We start from the raw sequence: 24,024 nt of genomic DNA, 5'->3' as shown, positions 1-24,024 counted from the left end.
TGTAAATCGGGCGAAAGCTATATATCGGAGATATATCCAAATCTGAACCGATTTCAACCAAATTTGGCATGTATAGTTACAATGCTAATTCTACTCCCTGTGCAAAATTTCAACTAAATCGAAACAAAAAATTGGCCTCTGTGGGAAAATGAGTGTAAATCGGGCGAAAGCTATATATGGGAGCCATATCTAAATCTGCACCGATTTCAACCAAATTTTGCATATATAGTTACAATGCTAATTCTACTCCCTGTGCAAAATTTCAACTAAATCGGAACAAAAAATTGGCCTCTGTGGGCAAATGAGTGTAAATCGGGCGAAAGCTACATATGAGAGCTATATCTAAATCTGAACCGATTAGGCTAATATTTTGCGAGTTTTGCGAGACCCATAAAATATTCGGATGTACGGAATTTGAGGAAGATCGGTTGATGTACACGCCAATTATGACCAGATCGGTGAAAAATATATATGGCAGCTATATCTAAATCTGAACCGATTTTTTCCAAAATCTATAGGGATCGTCTTTGAGCCGAAACAGGACGTTATACCAAATTTTAGGACAATCGGACTAACACTGCGAGCTGTACTTTGCACACAAAAATACTTCAACAGACAGACAGACAGACAGACAGACAGACAGACAGACAGACAGACAGACAGACGGACATCGCTAAATCGACTCAGAATTTAATTCTAAGCCGATCCGTATACTAAAAGGTTGGTCTATGATTACTCCTTCTTGGCGTTACATACAAATGCACAAACTTATTATACCCTGTACCACAGTAGTGGTGAAGGGTATAAAAATTGGCCTCTGTGGGCAAATGAGTGTAAATCGGGCGAAAGCTACATATGGGAGCTATATCTAAATTCAACCAAATTTGGCACGCATAGTTACAATGCTAATTCTACACCCTGTGCAAAATTTCAACTAAATCTGAGTTAAAAATTGGCCTCTGTGGTCATATGAGTGTAAATCGGGCGAAAGCTATATATGGGAGATATATCCAAATCTGAACCGATTTCAAGCAAATTTGGCCCGCATAGTTACAACGCTAATTCTACTCCCTGTGCAAAATTTCAACTAAATCGGAGTAAAAAATTGGCCTCTGTTGGCAAATGAGTGTAAATCGGGCGAAAGCTACATATGGGAGCTATATCTAAATCTGAACCGATTTGGCTGATATTTTGCAAGTTTTTCGAGACCCATAAAATATTCCGATGTATGGAATTTGAGGAAGATCGGTTGATATACACGCCAATTATGACCAGATCGGTGAAAAATATATATGGCACCAATATCTAAATCTGAACCGATTTTTTCCAAAATCAATAGGGATCGTCTTTGAGCCGGACCCTATACCAAATTTTAGGCCAATCGGACTTAAACTGCGAGCTGTACTTTGCACACAAAAATACATCAACAGACAGACGGACAGACAGACAGCCAGACAGACAGACGGACATCGCTAAATCGACTCAGAATTTAATTCTAAGCCGATCCGTATACTAAAAGTTTGGTCTATGATTACTCCTTCTTGGCGTTACATACAAATGCACAAACTTATTATACCCTGTACCACAGTAGTGGTGAAGGGTATAAATATGGGAAACATTTAAATCTGGAGCAATTTTAAGAAAACTTCGCAAAAGTTTATTTATGATTTATCGCTCGATATATATGCATTAGAAGTTAAGGAAAAATAGAGTCATTTTTACAACTTTTCGACTAAGCAGTGGCGATTTTACAAGGAAAATATTGGCATTTTGACCATTTTTGTTGAAATCAGAAAAACATATATATGGAAGCTATATCTAAATCTGAACCGATTTCAACCAAATTTGGCACGCATAGCTACAATGCTAATTCTACTCCCTGTGCAAAATTTCAACTAAATCGGAGTTAAAAATTGGCCTCTGTGGTCATATGAGTGTAAATCGGGCGAAAGCTATATATGGGAGATATATCCAAATCTGAACCGATTTCAACCAAATTTGGCACGCATGGTTACAATGCTAATTCTACTCCCTGTGCAAAATTTCGACTAAATCGAAGTAAAAGATTGGCCACTGTGGTCATATGAGTGTAAATCGGGCGAATGCTATATATGGGAGCTATATCTAAATCTGAACCGATTTCAACCAAATTTGGCACGCATAGCTACAATGGTAATTCGACTCCCTGTGCAAAATTTCAACTAAATCGGAGTTAAAAATTGGCCACTGTGGTCATATGAGTGTAAATCGGGCGAAAGCTATGTATGGGAGGTATATCCAAATCTAAACCGATTTCAACCAAATTTGGCACGCATAGCTACAATGCTAATTCTACTCCCTGTGCAAAATTTCAACTAATTCGGAGTTAAAAATTTGCCTCTGTGGTGTTCAACCAAATTTGGCACGCATAGCTACAATGCTAATTCTACTCTCTGTGCAAAATTTAAACTAAATCGGAGCGAAAAATTGGCCTCTGTGGTCATATGAGAGTAAATCGGGCGAAAGCTATATATGGGAGCTATATCTACATCTGAACCGATTTCAACCAAATTTGACACGCATACCTATAATGCTAATCTACTCCCTGTGCAAAATTTCAACCAAATTGGGGTAAAACTCTGGCTTCTGGGACCGTATTAGTCCATATCGGGCGAAATATATATATGGGAGCTATATCTAAATCTGAACCGATTTCTTCCAAAATCAATAGAGATCTATTCTGAGCCAAAACACATACTTGTGCCAAACTTGAAGTCGATTGGACTAAAACTGCGACCTAGACTTTGATTACAAAAATGTGTTCACGGACAGACGGACATCGCTATATCGACTCAAGAGCCCACCCTGAGCATTTTTGCCAAAGACACCATGTGTCTATCTCGTCTCCTTCTGGGTGTTGCAAACATATGCACTAACTTATAATACCCTGTTCCACATTGTGGAGCAGGGTATAATAAAATCGATTGTTCGAAATATTTCAAATAAATTGTTATGGTGGGGGACATTAAAATGGATCGATACAGCCCTTCTGCTAGTCTAACATTGTAGGAAAAATAAAATTATCGCCGTAAGTTGCTTATCATTTACAGTCAAATCGGACATTGATCGAATAAATAACGCAATGGAAACTAATTTGCGTAAAAACTTGTTTATTTAGAAGTGAAGTGTGAAGTGTTTTGAATAATTTAGTTTATCCGGAATCGGAGTCGAGCAAAATTTTTACGACTCCGACTCCAGTAAAATCTGCAGAATCCGACTCCAAGACTCCAACTCCACAGCCCTGATTGGGACTACTGGACAAGGGTTAATTCGGTTTGCATCTTTTTCTTCTCTGTACTGTGACATCTGGATGATTTATTATTTGTAGGACAATATGATTTTCAAATTGGATATCTTCCATTTTTGCGGTTGTGGAAAACTTATAACGCTTCAGTATTCTGGCCAAAGTGACCTTAATATTAATTTCGGCATATCGCATTCCTAAAAGAACCAAAAAAATTAAATTACTTTCTATGCTCCTTAAAACTCCTTGAATTTCGTTTACCTATGCAAAAACGATTGCCTTTTGTAAATGGCAAAAAAGCATAAGGATGTCTCGTCTCATTATTGCCGGGCAAAAAATGGTCTGGATTAAATTTATCCGCATCATCACCCCATGTCTCTTTGTTACGATGAGTGTTGTATATATCGATCACAATATTAAGACCATCTGGCAATACAACACCGCTACTTAGTTTCAGACTTCCACCTTGTAACTTACGACCGGCTTGTGGTACCACTGGCCAAAGTCGCATGGCCTCATTTGCAATCATGCCAAGGTAAGGCAATTTACTTAAGTGGTCATAGGTCACGGTAAAATTTCCCTCGTCATCTTCGGGGAATACTTCACAAATTTCTTCATAGGCCTGTTGCTGGATCTCCGGATGCATTGCTAGCAAAAGTAAAATATTATAGGTGGTGGATGAGCTCGTTTCGAAAGCCTACAAAACAAAGTAAAAAAAATGAAAAAAATAAATCAATCCAAATATATTGCAACCTACACCAAATATAACATCCTTTAGAACTCCCATTCCTTCATTTGTTGTAAGTGTATTTTCCTTGATGCTTATATCCACGGTTTCCAACAAAATGTTCCGAAGAGTATCCACGTAACTGGGGTCTGTTCCACGTTTTTTCTTATAAGCGGAAATGCTCTGAAATGTGTAGAAAGTGAAAAGAACAATAAGAATAACTATTTACGAATCAGTCTAATGTAGGAGACAGGGTGGCTGGTATTTGTTGCTACTAATTTCAAATTGATTGCATTTCTAAACCGCACGTCGGACAGCTGACAGATTTATTTCAGTTACAGATCATTATACCCTTCACCACTACTGTGGTACAGGGTATAATAAGTTTGTGCATTTGTATGTAACGCCAAGAAGGAGTAATCATAGACCAACCTTTTAGTATACGGATCGGCTTAGAATTAAATTCTGAGTCGATTTAGCGATGTCCGTCTGTCTGGCTGTCTGTCTGTATGTCTGTCTGTCTGTCCGTCTGTCTGTCTGTTGATGTATTTTTGTGTGCAAAGTACAGCTCGCAGTTTTAGTCCGATTCTCCTAAAATTTGGTATAACGTCCTGTTTCGGCTCAAAGACGATCCCTATTGATTTTGGAAAAAATCGGTTCAGATTTAGATATAGCTGCCATATATATTTTTCACCGATCTGGTCATAATTGGCGTGTACATCAACCGATCTTCCTCAAATTCCGTACATCCGAATATTTTATGGGTCTCAAAAAACTCGCAAAATATCAGCCAAATCGGTTCAGATTTAGATATAGCTCCCATATATAGCTTTCGCCCGATTTACACTCATTTGCCCACAGAGGCCAATTTTTTGCTCCGAGTTAGTTGAAATTTTGCATAGGGAGTAGAATTAGCATTGTAGCTATACGTGCCAAATTTGGTTGAAATCGGTTCAGATTTGGATATATCTCCCATATATAGCTTTCGCCCGATTTACACTCATATGACCACAGAGGTCAATTTTTAACTCCGATTTAGTTGAAATTTTGCACAGGGAGTAGAATTAGCATTGTTACTATGCGTGCCAAATTTGGTTGAAATCGTTTCAGATTTGGATATATCTTCCATATATAGCTTTTGCCCGATTTACACTCATATGACCACAGAGGCAAATTTTTAACTCCGATTTAGTTGAAATTTTGCACAGGGAGTAGAATTAGCATTTTAACTATGCGCGCCAAATTTGGTTGAAATCGGTTCAGATTTGGATATATCTCCCATATATAGCTTTCGCCCGATTTACACTCATATGACCACAGAGGCCAATTTTTTGCTCCGATTTAGTGGAAATTTTGCACAGGGAGTAGAATTAGCATTGTAGCTATGCGTGCCAAATTTGGTTGAAATCGGTTCAGATTTAGATATATCTCCCATATATAGCTTTTGCCCGATTTACACTCATATGACCACAGAGGCTAATTTTTTACTCCGATTTAGTTGAAATTTTGCACAGAGAGTAGAATTAGCATTGTAGCTATGCGTGCCAAATTTGGTTGAAATCGGTTCAGATTTAGATATAGCTCCCATATATATGGTTTTCTGAATGGTCAAAATACCAACATTTTCCTTGTAAAATCGCCACTGCTTAGTCGAAAAGTTGTAAAAATGACTCTAATTTTCCTAAACTTCTAATACATATATATCGAGCGATAAATCATAAATAAACTTTTGCGAAGTTTCCGTAAAATTGCTTCAGATTTAAATGTTTCACATATTCTTTTACTAATATTGTGTTCCACCCTAGTGCATTAGCCGACTTAAATTTTGAGTCTATAGATTTTCTTGAAGTCTATCAAATTCTTCCAGATCGAGTGATATTTAAATGTATGTATTTGGGACAAACCTTTATATATAGCCCCCAACATATTTGACGGATGTGATATGGTATCGAAAATTTAGATCTACAAAGTGGTGCAGGGTATAATATAGTCAGCCACGCCCGACTTTAGACTTTCCTTACTTGTTTTATTTTATTTTTTTATTCAAAGATTACAAAAGCATCTGCATTAATTGCATTCACAAATAAATTTATTTCTGATGGACTTCAAGCGTGATACTGTGATTACTTTATATTTGACTAAAAAGCCAACAAGTGCCTACTGTTAAGGCCCTTCAGCATTTAAATCTATTGTTTTTCGTATCACTTCTCGTTATCATGATATTGACAGTGTCAGAGACAATAAAAAGACAAGAGGACGAAACTGTGAAGCGTAACTGCGTCAGAAGGTGCCAGTCATTAGGAAAATTGCTATAATGTCATGCAGTTTTTGTCGGCGCTTCTCTCAAATATCATACAGTTTGCGTCTGCGCTGCCCAGTTCAGTTATCTGCCGGCTTTAAGAAACGTAGGAAAAATAGGATTTAGAACCTACTTTGTAGTAACAAAGTTCTTTTATATAAATCTTTTCATTCTATTAAATTTTTTGCCACATAATTTGAAATTATAACTGCCGATGCCTTAATAAAGATTTTTTTTCAAAAAGCGCTTCGATCGCAACGTAGGTTATACCAAAGCTGCAGGCATTGTGCAACATCTAACGGTTGACATTTGTTTTTTTTTTTGTAGAAGAGAAATTTTCGTCCTCTTGTCACCTTAATACTCTCTGGCAGTGTTGCTTCCAATGTTGCCACAGTTGTTGGAATTCTTGATGCTTTGGTTGATTTTGCAAAACATTTCTCTCCAACTAAAAGGTTCTTCAAATTTAATTGAATGTTGACCAAATTTTCTACAGAAATACAATTTTCCAAAAAAATTCTATAGGAACAAAATTTTGACACAATTTTCTACAGAAATACAATAAAAAAATATATAGAAATAACATTTAATATTTAAAAAAAATTTTGAGAAAGTTTTCTACAATACTAAAATTTTGAGAAAATTTTCCATATAAACAAAATTTTCTATGGATATTTTGCGAAAATTTTCTATAGAAATATTTAGATTTTTAAAAAATTTTCTATAGAACTAAAATTTTGAAAAAATTTTCTATAGAAATAAAAATTTGAAAAAAATTTTCTTCAGAAATAAAATACTTGAAAAAATTTTCTTTAGAAATAAAATTTTGACAAAATTTTCTATAGAAATAAAATTTTTACAAAAGTTTCTATAGAAATAAAATTTAGACAAATTTTTCTATAGAAATAAAATTTTGCCAACATTTTCTATAGAAATAAAATTTTGACAAAAGTTTCTATAGAAATAAAATTTAGACAAATTTTTCTATAGGAATACAATTGTGGGAAAATTTTCTATAGAAATAAAATTTTGACAGACTTTTCTATACCAAGAAATGAATACAAAAAAAAAATAAATTTTTTAGAAAATTTTCTCTAGAAATAAAATTTTGAGAAAATTTTCTATAGAAATAAAACTTTGAGAAAATTTTCTATAGAAATTAAATTTTGACAGGATTTTTATACAAATAAAATTTCGACAAAATTTTCTCTAGAAATAAAATTTTGAGAAAATTTTCTATAGAAATTAAATTTTGACAAAATTTTTTCTAGAAATAAAATTTTGAGAAAATTTTCTATACAAACAAAATTTTGAGAAAAATTTCTATAGAAATTAAATTTTGACAGGAGTTTTATAAAAATAAAATGTTGTCAAAATTTTCTATAGAAATAAAATTTTAAAAATAATTTCTATGGAAATAAATTTTTGACAAAACTTTCTAAAAAATAAAATTGTATATTTCTGATTGATTTAATCGACCTATAGGCGAAACTATGATAAGTATTGCTAAAAATGAAATTAAATTTTAAGAAAATTTTCTATAGAAATAAAATTTTGAAAAACTTTTCAATAGAAATAAAATTTTGAGAAATTTTTCTATAGCAATAAAATTTTGAGAAAAATTTCTACAGAATTTTTATACAAATAAAATTTTGATAAAATTTTCTATAGAGATAAAATTTTGAAAATAATTTCTATGGAAATAAATGTTTGACAAAACTTTCTAAAGAAATAAAATTTTGACAAAATTTTTAATAGAAATTAAATTTTGACAAAATTTACTCTAGAAATAAAATTTTGAAAAATTTTCTATATAAATAAAATTTTGAGTAAAATTCCTATAGAAATTAAATTTTGACAGAATTTTTATACAAATAAAATTTTGACAAAATTTTCTATAGAAATAAAATTTTGAAAATAATTTCTATGGAAATAAATTTTTGACAAAACTTTCTAAAGTAATAAAATTTTGACAAAATTTTCGCTAGAAATAAAATTTGGAGAAAATTTTTTCTAGAAATAAAATTTTGAGAAAATTTTCTATAAAAAAAACTAAATTTTAAAAAATTTCAAAAGAAATAAATTTTTGACAAATTTTTCCATAAAAATAAAATTTTGAGAAAATTTTCTGTAGAAATAAAATTTTGAGGAATTTTTCTATAGCAATAAAATTTTGAGAAAAGTTTCTATAGAAATTAAATTTTGACAAGATTTTGTCAAAATTTTATTTGCATCAATAAAATTTTGACAAAATTTTTTATAGAAATAAAATTTTGAAGATAATTTCTATGGAAATAAATTTTTGACAAAACTCTCTAAAATAATAAATAAAAAAATAGAATTTCTATTAAAATTTTTAATAGAAATTAAATTTTGACAAAATTTTATATAGAAATAAAATTTTGAGAAAATTTTCTATAGAAATGAAATTTTGAGAAATTTTTCTATACCAATAAAATTTTGAGAAAAATTTCTATAGAAATTAAATTTTGAGAAATTTTTCTATACCAATAACATTTTGAGAAAAGTTTCTATACAAATTAAATTTTGACAAGATTTTGATGCAAATAAAATTTTAACAAAATTGTTTATAGATATAAAATTTTGAAGATAATTTCTATGGAAATAAATTTTTGACAAAACTTTCTAAAGTAATAAAATTTTGACAAAATTTTTAATAGAAATTAAAATTTGACAAAATTTTCTCTAGAAATAAAATATTGACAAAATTTTCTATAGAAATAAAATTTTGAGAAATTTTTCTATACCAATAAAATTTTGAAAAAAATTTTTATAGAAATAAAATTTTGTAGATAATTTCTATGGAAATAAATTTATGACAAAACTTTCTAAAGTAATAAATTTTTGACAAAATTTTTAATAGAAATTAAATTTTGACAAAATTTTCTATAGAAATAAAATTTTGAGAAAATTTTCTGTAGAAATAAAATTTTGACAAAATTTTCTATAGAAATAAAATTTTAAGAAAAATTTCAATAGAAATAAAATTTTGACAAATTTTTCCATAAAAATAAAATTTTGAGAAAAATTCTATAGAAATTAACTTTAAAAAGATTTTTATACAAATAAAATTTCTAGAAAATTTTCTATAGAAATAAAATTTTGAAAACAATTTCTGTGGAAATAAGTTTTTAACAAAATTTTCTATAAAAATAGAATTTTGACAAAAATTTTCTATAATAATAAAATTTTAAGTAGATTGTACATAAATGAGTTTAAAACAAGTAAGGAAAGTCTAAAGTCGGACGGGGCCGACTATATTATACCCTGCACCACTTTGTGGATCTAAATTTTCGATACCATCTCACATCCGTCAAATGTGTTGGGGGCTATATATAAAGGTTTGTACCAAATACATACATTTAAATATCACTTGATCTGGACAGAATTTGATAGACTTCTACAAAATCTATAGACTCAAATTAGAAATCTAAAGGAAATTAGAAATCTAAAGGTATTTTAGGACCATAAAGAGGTGTGTCGAAAATGATCCGTATCGGTCCAAGTTTTGGTATAGCCCCTATATAGACTGATCGCCCGATTTTAGATTTCGTAGTTTGTACCAAATTTGTCTGAAATTGGAATTGTAGAGGTATTTGAGGAACATTAAGAGATGTGTCGCAAATTTTGAGTATTGGTCCATGTTTTGGTATAGCCCCAATATAGACCTACATCCCGGATTTATTTCTTAGGCTGCTAGAATCTGTAGTTTTTATCCACTTTGCCTGAAAATGTAAATATGCTGGTATTTTCAGACCCTCAAAATTTTGTATGGCATTTATTTTTACCGGTCCATTATGTAAGATATAGATCGATCTACCGATTTCACTTCTTGAGGGTATAGCAGGAGCACTGATCATAAAAATTGCTTGGAAATAAAAGTAAAATTTCCAGATTTTGATAACGAGGAGTATGACCAAAGAAGCATGAGTTGTTCACTAATTTACGTGCACAGGGGGTTCAGCTAGCATTCTTACCAAGTTTAAAAGTTTTCCCTTCATCGCAGAAAGTCCCACACTACTTTCGTAAAACTTTTCAAAAATTTATTGGGAATTTTTGGAAAAGCGAAATCATCCTAATTTGCAAACAAGAGCCACGAAACTACTGACAACACTGTTTGTGATATTGAAGTTTGTAAAATTGCACTTACCTCTGTCAAAAAGTCATTGACATAACGCATGAAGGCACATTCATTCTTGTATTTCGTCTTTTGCGCCCATACACGTGAAATAGGTAGTACATAAATGACATTGCTGGTAAATTCAGAAATATATTCCAATAAACTGATAAATAAAAGAATAAAAATTTTCACATTTAGTCAAAACAAAATAAATAAATAAACAAATAAATAAAAAATACATCACATACTAAAAGGTGATACGGTCAAAATTTGGTCAATATAAACTTGACGTATTTCTTTCAATTTTGCATTTAAAAAAACTGAACACCCCCCATTTTGAAGGTGTGTGTGTGTAGAATGTTGCTCCTATTTGATTTTGGAATTCACTCTTCAGTTGTCAAAATGCCGTCCAAGCAATAAGAGCAGCGTATCAAAATTTTGCTCGCGCATCGCGAAAATCCGAACTACTCGCACGCAAAGCTGGCAAAATCGCTAAAAGTTGCCAAATCAACCGTTACATATGTAATTAAAGTGTTTGGGGAACGTTTGTCGACAGCCAGGAAGTCTGGATCGGGGGGAAATCGAAAACCGGAAGCCGCTGAGACGACAAAGAGAGTTGCCGGTAGTTTCAAGCGAAACCCTAACCTCTCTCTCCGAGATGCCGCAAATAAGCTGGGTGTATCGTCTACAACCGTGCATCGAGCCAAAAATCGAGCCGGACTATCGACTTACAAGAAGGTAGTGACTCCAAATCGCGATGATAAACAAAATACGACGGCCAAAGCCCGATCCCGGAGGCTGTACACGACGATGCTGACGAAGTTTGACTGTGTGTTAATGGACGACGAAACCTACGTCAAAGCCGACTAAAAGCAGCTTCCGGGACAGGACAGGTTTTATACGGCAAAAGGAAGGGGAAAGGTAGCAGATATTTTCAAGCACATAAAAATGTCAAAGTTCGCAAAGAAATATCTGGTATGGCAAGCCATCTGTACTTGTGGCTTGAAAAGCAGCATTTTCATAGCTTCCGGGACTGTCAACCAAGAAATTTACGTGAAAGAGTGTTTGAATAAACGTCTGCTGCTTTTCCTGAAGAAACACGGTTGTTCCGTACTGTTTTGGCCGGATTTGGCATCTTGTCATTACGGTAAAAAGGCCATGGAGTGGTACGCCGCCAACAACGTGCAGGTGGTTCCCAAGGACAAGAACCCTCCCAACACGCCAGAGCTCCGCCCAATTGAGAAATACTGGAAAAACTCGGGTGTATTACGAGTTAACAGCTGCAAACACCGCTCAGAATCATCAACACATTGTTGTTTTTGGTCAAATGTGAGCTCGCGCGGCACCCATTTTGCACAGAGCTTCCGCATATCCAAATATTGATGAATGATATGACCAACACGTTCCTTTAATATCTTTAAGGCCTCTGCTATCTCGATCAACTTCATTTTACGGTCATTCAAACTCATTTTGTGGATTTTTTTGATGTTTTCGTCGGTAACCACCTCTTTCGGGCGTCCACTGCGTTGACCGTCCTCCGTGCTCATTTCACCACGCTTGAATTTTGCATACCAATCAATTATTGTTGATTTCCCCGGGGCAGAGTCCGGAAACTCATTATCAAGCCAAGTTTTTGCTTCCACCGTATTTTTCCCTTCAGAAAACAGTATTTTATCAAAACACGAAATTCCTTTTTTTTTAAATTTTTTTCACAATGACAAAAGTTGCTTCACAAAAGACGCTCTATCTCACAAAATAATTGACTTACAGACGTCAAATTTTGACACGAATCATTTGAAAATTGGTACTATATAAAAATAATATGCATTTAATACTAGCGACGCCATCTATGTGTCAGACCGGGGACTTATCAGCCAACCTGTTACGTCCTATGCAACTAAATATCAATAATTTTTAGCATACTTACTTTCTTTTTCCACTGGCCCCCATGAGATTTATGGGTGATTATAGCAGTTCGCCAGATTTATCTTTAGCATCGCCTGGTCTGATATATGACGTTTCCTGGCAACCCGTCATTTCATTGGGTTCAGACCACCTCCCCATAATTCTCACCATTAACCGACCCTCCTATTTCATAACCTCTGAATGCCGGACGTTTATCAGTCAAAAGAAAGCCAACTGGGAAGGTTTCAGAGAATATACAGATCGCCGCTTCAGTGAGCTCCCGTCCCCCTCTCATGTTCATGTTGCCCAGAGGGTGTTCCGGGACATCATCAATGCAGCAGCAGCTCGCTTCATACCCGCTGGTCCAATTGCCCAAGTGAGGCCCAACCTCCCAGCCGAAGCGGCGGGACTCGCAGAACGCTGTCTTGCTTACCCAGCTGATCCTAGGATCAGGGAACTGAATCTAGAGATTAGTAAGATAGTCGACGAGCACAAGAGGAACACTTGGTTAGAGCACCTGAAGCAATGTATCTTAGGCACAGCAACTGGTCAACAGTGAGAGCCCTCTCGAACCCCGCTACAAGGGATGATGGGATTTCAGTCACCTTTGGCGACGTGACGGTGACTGATCCAAAGAGATGCGCCAGATTTTTCAACCGGCAGTTTGTCGAGCACCCCGAGAGTGGTAGAGCGAAAAGGAGAGCCACTCGTCGCATACGTGGTCTCCGAGCCGATGACACGCCACAATTTTCCACAGTTGAATTTACCAATGTAATCAACAGCGCGAAACCATGCAAGGCGCTGGGCCTCGACTGAATTTCAATGCTAATGCTGAAGCATCTGGGAATACTGGGAGTTGAGTACCTGACCAGACTCCTCAATTTGTCCTTAGAATCACTCATTATACCCGATGTCTGGAAGATGGGTAGGGTGATTCCACTACTGAAGCCAGACAAAGACTCGAGTAAAGGTGAATCGTACAGACCAATATCCCTTCTCTCGCCAGTAGCCAAGACACTTGAGGCACTACTCCTCCCCAGCCTTGTGGAGAATTTTCCAGCTGCCCACCATCAACATGGATTGCGTAAGTTACATGGGTAGGGTGATTCCACTACGGAAGCCAAACAAAGACTCGAGTAAAGGTGACTCGTATAGACCAATATCCCTTCTCTCGCCAGTAGCCAAGACACTTCAGGCACTACTCCTCCCCAGCCTTGTGGAGAATTTTCCAGCTGCCCACCATCAACATGGATTCCGTAAGTTACATGCATGCCATTTCAGCACACATCAATATGGGACTCAATCAGCCCAAGTTGTGTCACAGGACGGTTCTCGTGGCGCTTGACCTATGAAAGGCATGCCACACTATTTGAGGACATCGAGAATACCTCCCTACCGACAGAAACCAAGTGTTGGATGCTGAATTATCTGTGCGTACGCCAATCGTATGTGTAATTCAGGGACAGGAAGTCAAAACCCCTTGGATTTAAACAGGGAGTTCCCCAGGGTGGGGTGATATATCCGGCCCTGTTTAATCTCTACCTCTCCTCGATTCCACACCCTCCTGACGACGTCGAGATTGTATCATATGCGGACGATTGTACAATCAGGTCATCCGGGTCAATTGTTGACGACATATGTGATGGATTGAACATCTACCTCGCTGATCTTTCCAGTTATTTCACTGCAAGAAATTTGAGGATATCTCCCACTAAATCCTCAGCCACACTATTCACTATATGGACGGCGGAAGTACACAGGCAGTTGAATGTCAGAGCCGATGGCGAAATAATTCCAACCACATATTACTCCAAGGATTACACCCTGGCAAAACCACTTTTCGACAAAAAGTTTGAAACTCAAATTCCCAACGGTGAGGCGTGGTGTACACAGACCCCGGGGAATGAAAGATATATAGATTTCTATACTGATGGCTCCAAATTGAATGGACAAGTGGGGTTCGGAGTATATTCTAAAGATCTGGAAATTCGAATAGCGAAAAGATTACCTAATCACTGTAGTGTTTTTCAGGCTGAAATATTGACAATAAGAGAGGTGGTGAATTGGCTGAGAAGTAATGCTCCAAGCAATATTGGCATTAATATATACTCAGACAGTCAACCTGCAATAAAATACTTGGACTCTGTGTTCCTTAACTCGAAAACGGCCATAGACTGCCGCAAATCTCTCAACGAGATGGCTGAGCAGTACAATATTCACCTAATATGGGTGCCTGGCCATAGGAACATACCGGGGAACTGCGAAGCAGATGTGTTAGCAAGGCTAGGAACTACCTTACATATTCCAGGGGAACTAGAATCTGTTGGTATGCCTCTGGCCACCTGCAAGCTCTTACTGCGTGAGAAGGCTGTTAAGATGGCCAATATTCGATGGGAAAATTGCAAGGGTTGTAGCGACACCAAGCAAATATGGCCCCATTTAAACTTAATCCGCACACTAGATATGCTAGTGTTCTCAAGCCGTCAGATAGCACTCCTGACATCTGCTATAACGGGTCGCTGCCTGATAGGCGAATTTGCAAAAACTATAGGGGCGAAGTATAATGACTATTGTATAAGCTGTCATGATGTGGAGGAAAAGCAATCAATTAAACACCTCTTGTGTGAGTGTCCTGCTTTTTGTGTAAGGCGTAAGCGAATTTTAGGAGCATATAGCTTTAGATTGCTGGCTGACCTGGAAAACGTTAACTTAAGCAGTTTGTTAATGTTTTTGGAGCAATCTGGTTGGTTCCACAAAAGTAAATAATAGAGAAGGTTCAATGGTTAAGACTAGAAGTGCCCATATGTAATAGGTACTTTTAGTTAAATGTGGTATCACAATGGACTGAATAGTCTAAGTGAGCCTGAAATTTAATCGGGCTGCCACTTTAACCTAACCTAACCTAACCTACTCCAAGACTGTCGGGGTCACATTCGACAGCCTTTTCAAGTCCCCCCCATGACACTGCAATTTGTGACAAGCTCCGCGGTAGAAACAAGGTCCTCAAGTCGCTTGCCGTTGGCACTTGGGGTATGGACAAAGAAACCTTGTTGATTACATACGAGTATAAGGAAACTGGCCGGTCAGTGGTAAACTATACAGCGCCAGTGTGGACACCTCAAACGAGCGACACGCAGTGGAATAACAAACAGACTTGTCAGAACGCTGCCCTTGGAGCTGCAACAGGATGTCTCCGCAGTACACCCCTGGATCACCTTTATGCGGAGACCAAGATCATCCCAGTGCGTCGACACAATTACATATTGTCAAAGCAGTACCTCCTGGGTCGCTATCGAAGTGTCATCCAAATCACCATCTTGTGGATAGACAACCTCCACCCAGGAATGTAAGGTTTGATCTTCAGAAGCTACAAAGTTAATCCTGTTCTCGGAGTCCGACCGCCACCCATAGCACCGGAGGAGACAGACCTCCCACGGCAGACCAGGATAGTTTTAGCCCAACTAAGATCAGGCAAGTGCAGTCGCCTCAATTCCTACTTATCAGTGATTGATAGCAGCGTAGCTGACGTGTGTCCCATCTGTAATTAAGGGCCATATGACACTCGTCACCTTTTGGCTTGCCCAGCTAAGTCTAACCGTCTCACCACCAGATCACTGAGTTCCTTGATCTGGCTACTAGTTGAACTACATAAGCATAGAACAAAATGGATAAAACTACATTAAAAACTGTTACAACAACAAAGATTTTCAATATTCTAGATATAAGTTTTGATTAAATAAAGAAATTAGTATTCATTTGGAATCCAAGCAGAAACAGTACGTTTTTTGATTTGAGATTTCAAATGGAGCTCACTGCAATTGTTGTCAATGACAATTAATTGTACAATGCCGTATCGGACCATTGGATGGTATAGCCCCCATATAGATCGATGTCCCAAATTGATAAAGTCAATTTGGGACATCGTCTGGATATCCGATTTTTATACCCTCCACCATAGGGGTATATTAACTTAGTCATTCCGTTTGCAACACATCGAAATATTGCTCTAAGACCCCAAAAAGTATATACATTCTGGGTCGTAGTGAAATTCTGAGTCGATCTAAGCATGTCTGTCCGTCCGTCCGTCTGTTGAAATAACGCTAACTTCCGAACGGAACAAGCCATCGACTTGAAACTTGGCATAAGTAGTTGTTATTGATGTAGTTCGGATGGTATTGCAAATGGGCCATATCGGACCACTTTTACGTATAGCCCCCATATAAACCGATCCCTAGATTTGACCTCCGGAGCCTCTTGGAGGAGCAAAATTCATCCGATCCGACTGAAATTTGGTACATAGTGTTGGTATATGGTGTCTAACAACCATGCGAAAATTGGTCCACATCGGTCCATAATTATATATAGCCCCCATATAAACCGATCCCCAGAGTTGGCTTGCGGAGCCCCAAAGAGAAACAAATTTCATCCCATCCGGCTGAAATTTCGTACATAGTGTTGGTATATGGTCTCTAAAAACCATGCTAAAATTGGTCCATATCGGTCCATAATTATATATCATTTATAACTTTGAATAGAGTGAAAGCAATTTTAAAAAATTCGCTGCCCTGTGGTATTGCATTAGCCCTATCGATGTTGACTTGTATTGTGTGCGTACTTACTCTGAAACTTGTTTAGCCAGGTCCGGGACATCTATAGTGGTTTTGTCTACATCTCTACCAGTTATTGTCTCTGGATGTGAACAAAAAGAAATTGTTTAAAATTAGTAAATAGAAGATTTTTGTTTGATTTTTTTGGATTTTTTTTAAGAAAGAAAGTATTTCGTACAAAAATAACCCCCAAATTTGGTTTGCGATCGCTCTAAGAGAAGCAAATTTCATCCGATCCGGCTGAAATTTGGTACATGGTGTTAGTATATGGTCTCTAACAACCATGCAAAAATTGGTCCATATCGGTCCATAATTACATATAGCCCCCATATAAACCGATCCCCCGATTTGGCTTGCGGAGCCTCTAAGAGAACCAAATTTCATCCGATCCGGCTGAAATTTGGTACATGGTGTTAGTATATGTTCTCTAATGACCATGCAAACATTGGTCCACATTGGTCCATAATTATATATAGCCCCCATATAAACCGATCCCCAGATATGGGTTGCGGAGCCTCAAAGAGAAGCAAATTTCATCCGATCCGGCTGAAATTTGGTACATGGTGTTGGTATATGTTCTCTAATGACCATGCAAAAATTGGTCCATATCGGCCCATAATTATATATAGCCCCCATATAAATCGATTCCCAGATTTGGCTTGCGGAGAGTCAAAGAGAAGCAAATTTCATCCGATCCGGCTGAAATTTGGTACATGGTGTTGGTATATGTTCTCTAATGACCGTGCAAAAGTTGGTCCAAATCGGTCCATAATTATATATAGCCCCCATATAAATCGATCCCCAGATTTGTCCTCCGGAGCGTCATGGAGGAGCTAAATTCATCCGATCTGGTTGAAATTTAAAACATGGTGTTAGAATGTGGTCTCTAGCAAACACGGAAGAATTGGTCCATATCGGTCCATAATTATATATAGTCCCCCATATAAACCGTTCCCCAGATTTGATCTCCGGAGCGTCTTGGAGGAGCAAAATTCATCCGGTTGAAATTTGCAACGTGGTGTTAGTATAAGGCCGCTATAGTTATATATAGCCGATCCCCAATCACACAAAAGTTGGTCCATATCGTTTCATATTCATGAGCCAAAAATAATCTACCAAAATTTTATTTTTATGGAAAACATTGTCAAAATGTTATTTCTATAGAAAATGTTGTCAAAATTTTATTTCTATAGAAAATGTTGTCAACATTTTATTTCTATAGAAAATTTTATCAAAATTTTATTTCTATAGAAAATTTTGTCAACATTTTATTTCTATAGAAAATTTTGTCAAAATTTTATTTCTATAGAAAATTTTGTCAAAATTTTATTTCTATAGAAAATTTTGTCAAAATTTTTATTTCTATAGAAAATTTTTTCCAAATTTTATTTCTATAGAAAATTTTTTCCAAATTTTACTTCTATAGAAAATGTTGTCAAAATTTTATTTTGTCAAAATTTTATTTCTATAGAAACTTTAAACTTAATTATATACGTATTTAGTCGGCCTTTTTTAGTTTAATATATACTACGTATGGACTAATTTAGAAGACGGTGTTAGGAAGTTTTAAGATACCTTGCCATCGGCAAGTGTTACCGCAACCCAAGTAATTCGATTGTAGAAGTTTCTACGCAATCCATGGTGGAGGGTACATAAGCTTCGGCCTGGCCGAACTTACGGCCGTATGTACTTGTTTTCTCTAATATTTAGCGTCTGGTTGGGACGTATGGGCACAATGTAGGGACTTTTTCACTCTACACCATTTTTAATAATTTTTACATTTTGGGGGCTTTACAGGAGGAAATTAGTGTGTTAACTACGGATTTGAAGAAAATCTTACCAGAAATCTACCAAACAAATATTTCTATAGAAAATTTTGTCAATATTTTATTCCTGTCGAACATTTTGTCAAAAGTTTATTCTAATTGAAAATTTTGTCAAAAGTTTATTCTTATTGAAAATTTTGTCAAAATTTTATTCCTTTCGAAAATTTTGTCAAAATTTTATTTCTACAGAAAATTTTGTCAAAATTTTATTTCTATAGAAAATTTTCCCAAAATGTTATTCCTATAGAAAATTTTGTCAAAATTTTATTTCTATAGAACATTTGTTCGAAATTTTATTTTAATAGAAAATTTGTTCAAAATTTTAATCTTATTGAAAACTTTGTCTCAATTTTAGTTCTATAGAAAATTTTCCCAAAATTTTTTTTCTATAGAAAATTTTCTCAAAATTTTATTTCTATAGAAAATTTTCCCAAAATTTTATTTCTATAGAAAATTTTGTCAAAATTTTATTCCTCTCGAAAATTTTGTCAAAACTTTATTTCTGTAGAAAATTTTGCCAAATTCATCCGGTTGAAATTTGCAACGTGGTGTTAGTATAAGGCCGCTATAGTTATATATAGCCGATCCCCAATCACACAAAAGTTGGTCCATATCGTTTCATATTCATGAGCCAAAAATAATCTACCAAAATTTTATTTTTATGGAAAACATTGTCAAAATGTTATTTCTATAGAAAATGTTGTCAAAATTTTATTTCTATAGAAAATGTTGTCAACATTTTATTTCTATAGAAAATTTTATCAAAATTTTATTTCTATAGAAAATTTTGTCAACATTTTATTTCTATAGAAAATTTTGTCAAAATTTTATTTCTATAGAAAATTTTGTCAAAATTTTATTTCTATAGAAAATTTTGTCAAAATTTTTATTTCTATAGAAAATTTTTTCCAAATTTTATTTCTATAGAAAATTTTTTCCAAATTTTACTTCTATAGAAAATGTTGTCAAAATTTTATTTTGTCAAAATTTTATTTCTATAGAAACTTTAAACTTAATTATATACGTATTTAGTCGGCCTTTTTTAGTTTAATATATACTACGTATGGACTAATTTAGAAGACGGTGTTAGGAAGTTTTAAGATACCTTGCCATCGGCAAGTGTTACCGCAACCCAAGTAATTCGATTGTAGAAGTTTCTACGCAATCCATGGTGGAGGGTACATAAGCTTCGGCCTGGCCGAACTTACGGCCGTATGTACTTGTTTTCTCTAATATTTAGCGTCTGGTTGGGACGTATGGGCACAATGTAGGGACTTTTTCACTCTACACCATTTTTAATAATTTTTACATTTTGGGGGCTTTACAGGAGGAAATTAGTGTGTTAACTACGGATTTGAAGAAAATCTTACCAGAAATCTACCAAACAAATATTTCTATAGAAAATTTTGTCAATATTTTATTCCTGTCGAACATTTTGTCAAAAGTTTATTCTAATTGAAAATTTTGTCAAAAGTTTATTCTTATTGACAATTTTGTCAAAATTTTATTCCTTTCGAAAATTTTGTCAAAATTTTATTTCTACAGAAAATTTTGTCAAAATTTTATTTCTATAGAAAATTTTCCCAAAATGTTATTCCTATAGAAAATTTTGTCAAAATTTTATTTCTATAGAACATTTGTTCGAAATTTTATTTTAATAGAAAATTTGTTCAAAATTTTAATCTTATTGAAAACTTTGTCTCAATTTTAGTTCTATAGAAAATTTTCCCAAAATTTTTTTTCTATAGAAAATTTTCTCAAAATTTTATTTCTATAGAAAATTTTCCCAAAATTTTATTTCTATAGAAAATTTTGTCAAAATTTTATTCCTCTCGAAAATTTTGTCAAAACTTTATTTCTGTAGAAAATTTTGCCAAATTTTATTTCCATAGAAAATTTTGTAAAAATTTAATTTCTATAGAAAATTTTCCCAAATTTTTATTACTATAGAAAATTTTGTCCAAATTTTATTTCTATAGAAAATTTGTTCAAAATTTTATTTCTATAGAAAATTTGTTCAAACTTTTATTTCTATAGTAAATTTGTTCAAAATTTTATTTCTATAGAAAATTTTGTCAAAATTTTATTTCTATAGAAAATTTTGTCAAAATTTTAGTTCTATAGAAAATTTTGTCAAAATGTTATTTCTATAGAAAATTTTGTCAAAATTATATTTCTATAGAAAATTTTGTCAAAATTTTATTTCTATAGAAAATTTTCCCAAAATTTTATTTCTATAGAAAATTTTCCCAAAATTTTATTTCTATAGCAAATTTTCCCAAAAGTTTATTTCTATAGAAAATTTTGTCAAAACTTTATTTCTATAGACAATTTTCCCAAAATTTTATTTCTATAGAAAATTTTGTCAAAACTTTATTTCTATAGAAAATTTGTTGAAACTTTTATTTCTATAGAAAATTTGTTCAAAATTTTATTCATGTCGAAAATGTTGTCAAAATTTTATTTCTATAGAAAATTTTCCCAAAATTTTATTTCTATCGAAAATTATGTCAAAATTTTATTTCTATAGAAAATTTAATTTTTTCATTTTTCAAATTCTTCTTTATTAATTTGATTTTTAAATACAATTCATTTAATGAGATTTTATCACAGTAGATATTACAACAAATGAGACTCTGGCTGGCAATATAAGCTATGTCATTTAAGATACATATTATTAAAGGCAAAACTGGTTAAAGACCTTTATATGAAATTAAACAAAAGTCAAATATTGTTGAAAATTAGCATGCATGCAGAAGATTATCTAATTCAATAACCTAAAACAAACATATATTTTCAATTTGATAATTTAATAGTAAAAAAAGAAATATTTTAATATACTCGCACTACACAAGACCTTATCAAACAATAAGGGGAAGTTTCAATTTTGGAAAAATAATTTAAATTTAGCCTTTTGATGAAATCACAAATTTTCTCATATCCAGTTTCATTATGAAGTAATGAAGTAGAGTATCTCCAATTCTTTCCATTGATAATTTTTAAACATCTAATTTGTACAATCTGTAACTTCTCCAAATGGGTCTTTGCAGCTTTGTACCAAACTGGACATGCATATGTTAAAATAGGTCATATGATACCTTTGAACAGTAGATTCTTATTTTTATGATTCAGTAGAGACTTTCTACACAAAAGCGGCCACAACGCCCTTTACGATTTTAACGATTTGTTACGGATCTCTTCTAAGTGTTTCTCATAAGTTAATTTTTTATCTAACGTGACCCCCAGATACTTGACACTATCAGCTACCGTAATCGTTTCATCTCCAAACTTAAGCCGTCGATGCGGCTTCCTTTTAGGGGATTTATTATAAGGAAAAATAATCGCCTGCGTTTTACTGGGATTTATTTTAATCTTCCATTTCGAAAAATACCTATTGCAAGACGCCAGTCCTTTTTCCATTTTCTTCAAAAGCGCTTTAGTTACCTTACTAGTAGTAATAATCGCAGTATCATCTGCATAATAAGCAACTTGCATGTACGATGGAGGAGAGAAATCCGATGTGTATATTGAGTAAAGCAAAGGCGAGAGAACGGAACCTTGTGGCAAACCAGTAGAAAGAACTTTTTCGTCCGAGTTGATGTTGTTGACAGAGACGATAAAAGATCTCCCATCAAGAAAATCAGAGATAGTTCTGCTGAGATAATTTGGCACGTTTCCTCGAATTAATTTATAAATAAGACCCTTATGCCATACAGTGTCAAAAGCTTTTTCTATATCAAGGAGGACAAGTCCTGTATTGCGTCTGTTGTTACCAATAATATTTCCAATTCTAGTGATTTGATGCACACAACTATGACCGCTTCTGAACCCAAACTGCTCATTACATAATATCGAATTGTCCTCCGCGAAACTGAAAAGCCGTGAATGGATAGTTTTTTTCGTATACTTTGGAAAGATTACTCAGTAAGCTGATGGGCCTATAATTTCTCGGGTCAGTTTTCGATTTATTTGGCTTAAGAATGGCAATAACCTTAGCTTTCTTAAAACACTCAGGAAAATAATTTAGCGAAAGACAACTGTTGAAGAGCAACACCAAAAGTTTTAGTGCTTTTTCAGGCAACTGCTTTATCAATACATTTGATATGCCATCAAATCCAGAAGATTTAGACGCTTTAAGGCCAGAAATTATGCTGAAATTATTATTCCTTTCGAAAATTTTGTCAAAATTTTATTTCTACAGAAAATTTTGTCAAAATTTTAGTTCTATAGAAAATTTACCCAAATTTTTATTTTTATAGAAAATTTTCCCAAAATTTTATATTATAGAAAATTTTCTCAAAATTTCGTTACTATAGAAAAGTTTCCCAAAATTTTATTTCTATAGAAAATGTTCGCAAAATTTTATTTCTATAGAAAATTTTTCAAAATATTATTTCTATTGAAAATTTTCTCAAAATTGTATTTCTATAGAAAATTTTCTCAAAATTTTATTTCTATAGAAAATTTTCCAAAAATTTTATTTCTATAGAAAATTTTCCCAAAATTGTATTTCAATAGAAAATTTTGTATAAATTTAATTTCTATAGAAAATTTTCCCAAATTTTTATTTCTATAGAAAATTTTCCCAAATTTTTATTTCTATAGAAAATTTTGGTCAAAATTTTATTTCTATAGAAAATTTGTTCAAAATTTTATTTCTATAGAAAATTTTGTAAAATTTTATTTCTATAGAAAATTTTCCCAAAATTTTATTTCTATAGAAAATTTTCCCAAAATTTTATTTCTGTAGAAAATTTTGTCAAAATTTTATTTCTATAGAAAATTTTGTCAAAATTTTATTTCCATAGAAAATTTTTTAAAATTTTTATTTCTATAGAAAATAGTCGCAAAATTTTATTTCTATAGAAAATTTTTCAAAATATTATTTCTATTGAAAATTTTCTCAAAATTGTATTTCTATAGAAAATTTTCTCAAAATTTTATTTCTATAGAAAATTTTCCAAAAATTTTATTTCTATAGAAAATTTTCTCAAAATGTTATTTCTATAGAAAACTTTCTCAAAATTTTATTTCTATAGAAAACTTTCTCAAAATTTTATTTCTACAGAAACATTTCTCAGAATTTTATGTGTATAGAAAATTTTCTCAAAATTTTATTTCTATAGAAAATTTTCTCAAAATATTTTTTTGATATAAACTTTTAACAAAATTTTATTTCTATAGAGATTTGATTTAGCAAAACATCAAGAATTCTGCCAATCTACCAAACAAAAAAATC

General features: G+C 33.4%; 1 protein-coding gene across 1 annotated transcript in view; it reads right to left on the bottom strand.

The window, feature by feature from the left end:
* Nucleotides 1-3,129: 3,129 nt before the first annotated feature.
* The window catches only part of LOC142228003 (putative cytochrome P450 313a4), a 31,654-nt gene continuing 10,759 nt past the window's right edge, over nt 3,130-24,024 (bottom strand). Inside the window, exons 4-8 of the mRNA XM_075298272.1 lie at nt 16,972-17,041; nt 10,478-10,610; nt 4,041-4,193; nt 3,545-3,980; nt 3,130-3,480 (exon numbers count right to left, since the gene is read on the bottom strand). Of these exons, the coding sequence (XP_075154387.1) occupies nt 3,305-3,480; nt 3,545-3,980; nt 4,041-4,193; nt 10,478-10,610; nt 16,972-17,041 (968 nt within the window). The 3' untranslated portion in view covers nt 3,130-3,304. The remainder of the gene's footprint in view (nt 3,481-3,544; nt 3,981-4,040; nt 4,194-10,477; nt 10,611-16,971; nt 17,042-24,024) is intronic.

This window comes from Haematobia irritans, chromosome 3 (genome assembly GCF_050003625.1).
Source record: "Haematobia irritans isolate KBUSLIRL chromosome 3, ASM5000362v1, whole genome shotgun sequence".
Lineage (NCBI taxonomy): Eukaryota > Metazoa > Arthropoda > Insecta > Diptera > Muscidae > Haematobia > Haematobia irritans.
Note: the sequence above shows the minus strand (reverse complement) of the source record. Positions and strands in the feature narration are given on the sequence as shown.